The sequence below is a fragment of the Pezoporus flaviventris genome, unplaced genomic scaffold, assembly GCF_033815535.1.
Source record: "Pezoporus flaviventris isolate CSIRO_AGI_PZ_B2104156 unplaced genomic scaffold, CSIRO_AGI_Pfla_v1 ptg000013l, whole genome shotgun sequence".
In the NCBI taxonomy this organism is placed as follows: Eukaryota; Metazoa; Chordata; class Aves; order Psittaciformes; family Psittacidae; genus Pezoporus; species Pezoporus flaviventris.
Genome location: NW_026892561.1, coordinates 37,643,913 through 37,651,179, shown reverse-complemented (window position 1 = coordinate 37,651,179; position 7,267 = coordinate 37,643,913). Strand labels below are relative to the sequence as shown.

The window sequence follows — 7,267 nt, the reverse complement described above, 5'->3', positions numbered from 1 at the left end:
CACATGGTTACAGACGTAAGTGTATATGCACATATGCACACAAAGACGTCTGCATTTTGAAGTTTCACGAGATCCTGTCTTTTCCTTTTTTCTTTTTTTTTCTTTTTCTTTTTTAGTGCCGGAGCATGGTTTAAAATATTGTACAAATGTTTCTTAACTTAATTGATTAAGCCACAAAGGATTCCTGCTTTTAAATACCATACTCATACCTTTCAACAATCATTTTAATATATAGTCAATGGGTCTTTGTAGCGAGAACAAAAAAGAACTATCCGCAGTTTTTCAATAGACTTTGAGCTGGGGAAAGACAGGTTAATCGAGGGTTGCATCTAGAAAACAACCAAGTGTTGTATGTTTGCACTGAATCCAAATGTCTGCATTTTTCTAACTAAATCAAAGGGAGTGTTATTTCTTTTTCTGCTCACTCATCTGAAGGTAAGTAAATTTTCTCTGGCGATCAAAAGCCTGGTCAGCAACAAAGACACCGCCTGCTTTTTCCACCGTCCTGGTGTGGCAAGTTGAGGAATTTCAATAACTGTGACAAGGGTGACTGATTTGTGAACTAGAAAAGGTTTGAATGTCAGAAAATTTACATTGCTCCTATCGAGGATTTTAAATAAATTTTTCAAAAGACAGAGAGAAAGAGAGAGAAGAAGTATCCGAGAGTTTCATGCAGCAGTAGGAGAAACAATGTAGGTTTGGGAAATTTACAGTTTTACCTGAATGAAAGAGACTCCGTAAAAAGAGAGTGAGAGAAAGGGAGAGCGAGAGAGAAAGGGGAAAGAAAATAACAAAAAAGAGGCGAAACAACAACAACAAAAGTAGAAAGTTAAGAGTTCTCACCCACCTGCGTTTTGATGGGTGCAGAAAACAAGATTTATTTCAGAAACCTGATGGAGGGATAGAGTCAGTACCCAGAGAAATCACGCCTGGTGTTTAAAAATAAAATCAAATGCACCCAGCACTTACTCTCGGAGAGCTTCGGTTATAAACAAGCGGAAAACAACTTCAAAAGAAGCGAGTCCCAATAGGGCTCCTCTTTTCAAAAGCTAAAAAGTTGCTTAGTGATCCTAAAAACTCTGGATCACCAAGAAATCATTATTACCATCATTATCAGGGTGCAGGAGAGAGAGGGGACAGAGAGAGGGAGACCGGGGGAGAAAATGACCTTAATAAGAATCAAAGATTTTTTTTTTTTTTCCTTAGCACACATACACACAAAAAGATGCGCTGGAAAATATTTTCGTGGAGGGAAAAAAAAAAAAGGGCTTTATATATTAAAAAAAGTTGGAGCTCCGCAGCCCCGTTCGCCAGGCGGGATGTCAGGGCGCTCACAATACCTGCGATTGATGAGGCGGACGGGCCAATCAGCGGCGGGGGGCGGCCGCGCGCTCCCGTCGTTGGCGGGGACGGGGGGAGTTACGCGGGGAAGGGGGAGCCGCCGGCTGCCAATGAGCGCCCACGTCCGCCCGCACGTCGCTCCGCCCCCGGCTCCCATTCATCAAGGGGGGGGACGGTGTCGTCTTTTCAATTCATTTATCTGCAGGAATGATTGTCGCTATCAGTCTCGCGTTCACCGCCCGGCTGAGGAGGTGAAAGTTTCTCCCCAGGAAGATAAACCGCAAAAGACAATATTGTGCATGATTTGCGCCTTTTTTTGCAAAGCGAAAAAAAAAAAAAAAAAAAGGCCCCCCGAAAAAAAAAACCGGGAGAGTGAGGGGAAGCTCGAAGAGGAGAGAGAAACAATCTCTCGGCCACTTTGCAACATTCCTATAGCCAAAAAAATCAGTGAAGGAAGTTTCTTTTTTGTTTTGTTTTTATTTTTTTTATTTTTTGCTGCCCGTGTTGATCTCTCTCCGTTATTGTTATTTGCAGCCAGCTTATTTTTGAGCCCACCCAACCCCCCCTCCCCACTTAAACCTCCCTGAAAAGTCAAAACAGAGAGACAGTGAATATTTTTTTGGGCACAATTTTATTATTACTATTTGCAACGGCGAAGATCTCTTCTCCCCTTCAGCACCAGCCTCTTTTTTTTTTTTTTTCTCTTCTTCTCCCCCCCCCCCCTTTTTTTTTCTTCCCCCTGCGCTGATGCCGAAGGGGGTGTTTTTGATGTGGTTGCTTTGGTGGTGATCGTCGCTGACTTTCCAAAGAGGGTGTTTTCGCCGCTGCTGCTGCTGCTGCTTCTCTCCGCGTTGTGTGTGTGCGCGCGTGCTTTTTTTTTGGTTGCTGCATCGACGCTGGGAAGATGCTTCTGGATGCTGGACCGCAGTATCCCGCCATAGGAGTCACTACCTTCGGATCCTCTCGCCACCACTCCACAGCCGATGTCACGGACAGAGAAGTGGGGCTGGGAATCAACCCCTTTGCTGACGGCATGGGCGCCTTCAAAATCAACCCCAGCACCCACGAGCTGGCCTCGGCCGGCCAGACCGCTTTCACCTCACAGGCGCCCGGCTACGCGGCGGCGGCCCTGGGGCACCACCACCACCCGACCCACGTTGGCTCCTACTCCAGCGCCGCTTTCAACTCCACCCGGGACTTTTTGTTCCGCAACCGTGGCTTCGGAGAGGCGGCTGCCGCTAGCGCCCAACACAGCCTCTTCGCCTCCGCCGCCGGCAGCTTCGCCGGACCCCACGGACACACTGATGCCGCGGGACATATACTTTTCCCGGGGCTGCACGAGCAAGCCACCAGCCACGCTTCTCCTAACGTGGTGAACGGGCAGATGCGCCTGGGCTTCTCCGGAGACATGTACGGCAGACCCGATCAGTACGGCCAGGTCACCAGCCCCCGCTCCGAGCACTATGCCTCGACCCAGCTGCACGGCTACGGCCACATGAACATGAACATGGCAGCCCACCACGGGGCAGGGGCCTTCTTTCGTTACATGCGGCAGCCCATCAAACAGGAACTCATCTGTAAGTGGATTGAGCCAGAGCAATTGTCAAACCCCAAAAAGTCCTGCAACAAAACTTTCAGCACGATGCACGAGCTGGTAACTCATGTCACGGTGGAGCACGTTGGAGGACCCGAGCAGTCCAATCACATATGTTTCTGGGAAGAGTGTCCAAGAGAAGGGAAACCTTTCAAGGCCAAATATAAACTTGTAAATCACATCAGAGTCCACACAGGTGAAAAACCTTTTCCCTGCCCTTTCCCAGGCTGTGGCAAAGTGTTTGCCAGATCAGAGAATCTCAAAATACACAAAAGAACTCATACAGGTACGGTAACCTTCTCTGTAGCTTTTCTCTCTGCGAGTGGAAGCGCCGAGCGCCGGGACAGGGCCGGGGGCGGGGGGGGGGGGCGCCGGGGAGCTGCTTGGCTAAGGCTCGGGTAGGGAGAGTGGGGTACGGTCCAGGGACACCGATTTTTCCGGGAGAGGCAGACTCGGAGCTCCCGTGCAAAACGAGCTCGATCATAGCCACGCCAGCAGCAGCAACAAAAAGAAAATTATCCCCGCCGACGAGGCAGAGGGGAAGAAAGGCAGGATTTGCTGCTGGGATTGTTTGGGGGTGGGGAGTGGGGGTGGGTGTGTGGGTGTGTGGGGGAGGGAGAATCGTAGCAACCTGTCCTGTTTAAATTTATGGGTTTTAATTAATTGTTGTTCGGCACTTTTGACTGTGGCATGATGAGAAATCGTGCTAAATATTGCAGGCAGCTCATCCGTCTCCTCTCTGCAATTCAGAGCTTGGTAAATATTTAATTCCGAGGAGAGATTTTAAATAAACCGAGCTCGGTGCTTTAGTGTGTTATTGTTGTGCGTAGGGACAGGCGCCGGGCTCCCTGAGAACTTTTCCCCACCGAGGGAGGTGCAAATGCAGCAGCCCCTGACCTAGAGAATCTCTCCCCCTGCTACGACCCCCGAGTGCCGGCAGCCAGCGCCGCATTTCTGGGCGTTTTTGCAGGGGTTTGTAGGTCTGCTCTAGCATGGTGTTCCCCGGCCGGATAATTTTCAATATTGAAATTAAAAAAAAAAAAAAATATGGGGGAGGGGGCTGGGCTGGGTGGGAGCGTAAAATATCACGAGAATGAGCTATAAAACCGGATACTAAACACTGAGGATCGCGTGTAAATACCACCACGCCTGCTGTCTCGTTTGGAGCATTGAGAGGAGGGAGAGGTGCCCACGTCTGGGGCTGCAAATAAAATTCTTCCCTCTGAAGAAAAAAAAAAAAGTTAATTAATATACCCACCACTCCTCAGAAATGGGAGCTGAGCAGGGGTCGGAGGTGCGGAAAGGACACAGAAGAGAGCCGAGATTTTAGGGTTTTGAGCTTCGTTGAAGTTAGAAAGTTGCAAGTGTTTGAAATGGAGCCCCGGGCTTCCGTCCGGCCGTGTGAGGGGGACAATGAGCGATCCGGCAGGCCCTGCTTAATCAGATCCTTTTTTCCTCCCCCTTCCCTCTGCAATAGGTGAAAAACCATTTAAGTGTGAATTCGAGGGCTGTGACAGGCGCTTTGCAAACAGCAGCGACCGCAAAAAGCACATGCATGTCCACACTTCCGACAAGCCCTATCTCTGCAAAATGTGTGACAAGTCCTACACGCACCCCAGCTCCCTCAGAAAGCACATGAAGGTAAATGAGGGATCCTGATCTGCAGGGCTCGGACACCGCCTTGGGCCTGGCCCGCGGAAAGGGCTGCAGGGAGGCCGGGCAAGAGAGCCCGGGCAAGAGAGCCCGGGCAGGAGAGCCCGGGCCGGTGTTTGCGGGTGGAGAGCGCCCCAGGGCCGGCCCTTGCGGCCGCTGATGCGGGCCTGTCCGAGACCGGGCCCAGCCCCGGCGTCTTCCTAGGGCCCTCCGGACCGCGCAGCCCTGGCCCCTCGGGCATGGCCTTTTGTCGGTACGTTTTATCCGGGGAGGGAAGGGGGGCTCTGCGAGGAGGCAGCCGGTGGGCGCTGCTTGTCTTCTTCTCCAGGCAGAGGCAGGGGCAGGGGCTGGGGTCGGGGGGGCGGCCCCGGGACCGGGAACGGCGGAGAGCTCCCGGGGGGGTGCCCGAGCCTGGAGCTCGACCCTGGGTCCCGTTGTCTAGGGCATCCTGGCAACCGCCGACAGGGCCTCCGTCTTCCGCCGCTCTCTATTTCTGCCCGGGTTTTCTCTTGCAGGTCCATGAATCGTCCTCGCAGGGGTCCCAGCCTTCTCCCGCCGCCAGCTCAGGCTACGAGTCCTCCACCCCTCCAACCATCGTGTCTCCATCCACAGAAAACCAGACCGCCAGCTCCTTATCCCCTTCCTCCTCCGCAGTCCACCACACGTCCAGCCACAGCACGCTTACATCAAATTTTAACGAATGGTACGTCTAAAACGCTAAAACAAACCAACAAAAAAAACACAAATCGAAACAAAACAAAAAAAGCCCCAAGCGAGCAAACAAATACCCTATTTAAAGACTCCAAAAATAATGAACATTTTGAAATCAGAATTTAAACAAGCAAACAAAAATAAAATGCTGCCTGTAGACCCAGGACTGAATAAAACGAAGACTCATTTTTATTTTTCTTTTTTTTTTATTCTTCCTTTCTTCCCCTTTTTTATTTATCTTTATCTCTTTTTTTCTTTCTCTCTTCCTTCTTTTTTTTCTTTTCCTTTTTTTTTTTTTTTTTGGTGACTGTTCTGCTCTGCTCTGTTCCAAGGCTTGATAGGCGAAGGGGTTAGTAGAATGCCTAAGAAGACAAGGTTACCAGGGCAAATGCCAACTGTGTAAGGCTTTACTGGAAACCACTGATTAGAGATCTCCAACTGCATGTCTGCTCAGGCAGCGGCCTTCCCCCCCATCCCCTCTTGTAAATACAGAATTATTAGCTTCAGAAACAAAACAACAACAAAAAAATGTACTGTTTGATTTTGTAAATAGTTATATCGCAAGTTGAATAAGGGGATATGTGGATTTGTGGTCTTTGCATATATGTGGGGGGAGGGGCGGGCGGGCGGGAACTGCGGAGGGGGGGCGGAGGTGGGGGGGGCAGAGGGAAGAGGTAGAAATTCAACTATTTGTACTGAATGGCAAGAATGTTCTAGTAAATGTGTACCAAAATGTGAATTACTTTGTATTATTACAGTCTAAACGTCGATCTAACAGAATATTATTGGTATTAATGTGCTTTTTTGTATAAAGTGCAACATTTCGTCCCAAAGTCCAGTCTAAGTAGTGCAGTAAAATGTTGTTACACGTCCTGTCAAGAAATTCGTATAGTGAAAGCCTGGATCTGCGTGTCAAACTGTTACATTTGTTTATGTAAAGTGATATTAAAAAAAAAAAAAAAAGATATAAACTATATCTGTCCGTTGCTTTTGGCAAATACAAGAACATAATGTATATAAATCCTAATTTCCATATTTATCCGCATGTAAAGGTCCGGTTATACATGTTACAAGATATTCAATATTTATGGCTAGAAGAATTGGTATGTAAAATTTAGTTTACAGAACTGTTTGGTAACATTTCGTACCTTATTAAAGATTCTTAAATCCCATGAATTGTGGTAGGAATTCTTATTCACTAAGTCAACCTGCTGCAACTCCAACTAGCTTTAGGATATTAGAATAAAACTGTCTCAGTTTTTCACTGCTTTCCATTATGTCATCACTAAAGCAGCGAAGGTGATATAAATGTGATAAATGAAAGGATCCCTGCTGGCATTACTATAGTGTGTAATTAGTATTTATATCAAAATTTATGAAACAAATTTTCGGCCGCAGTATAATTTAAATGACCTTTGCAGACATAGAATAACAACCATAAAAATAACAGAAATAGATTGCATGTGCTACATAAATATTAATGTGGGGAATTGTTACATGAGAAGTGCTGCATTCTACTCCAGCACTGCCCATGAATCTGCATAGACTGGGTCCCTAAATTAAATTAATTCGGATAACATATATTAGGAGATTTAAAACAGAGGAGATTTCGGTTGCTATTTTAATTTAAGGCATTTATGACCATAACTAATTCTCAGGCAGTGGATTCATGACTTTCCTTGGACCTTTTACTCCAGGAAGTACAGCATTGTTTCACGAAGGCTGTTGTTGTTGATGGGTGTATTTTTTTCCCCTTCCTGTTTTTTTTGGTTTGTTTTTTTTTCTTTTCTTTTTTTTTTTGTTTGTTTTTTGGCTGATATTCCTTAAAACGTGATGTTAATTTAAATCAATTACTGCTTATGTTATGTTATTATTATTGCTATAATTTTGCCACTGTTAATAGCTTTCTAAAAAAATAAGTCTAGGGAATAAGAATTATTTTATGTAATTTGATTATCTTTCTATCTC

General features: G+C 47.0%; 1 protein-coding gene across 1 annotated transcript; it reads left to right on the top strand.

Annotated features, from left to right (window-relative positions):
• The first annotated feature begins 1,521 nt into the window (after positions 1 to 1,521).
• Positions 1,522 to 6,471, top strand: ZIC1 (Zic family member 1). Its single transcript, XM_061452878.1, has 3 exons — positions 1,522 to 3,221; positions 4,413 to 4,576; positions 5,104 to 6,471. Exons 1-3 carry the CDS (start codon positions 2,246 to 2,248, stop codon positions 5,299 to 5,301), a joined length of 1,338 nt encoding a protein of 445 aa, XP_061308862.1. The 5' UTR covers positions 1,522 to 2,245; the 3' UTR covers positions 5,302 to 6,471.
• Positions 6,472 to 7,267: the final 796 nt, after the last annotated feature.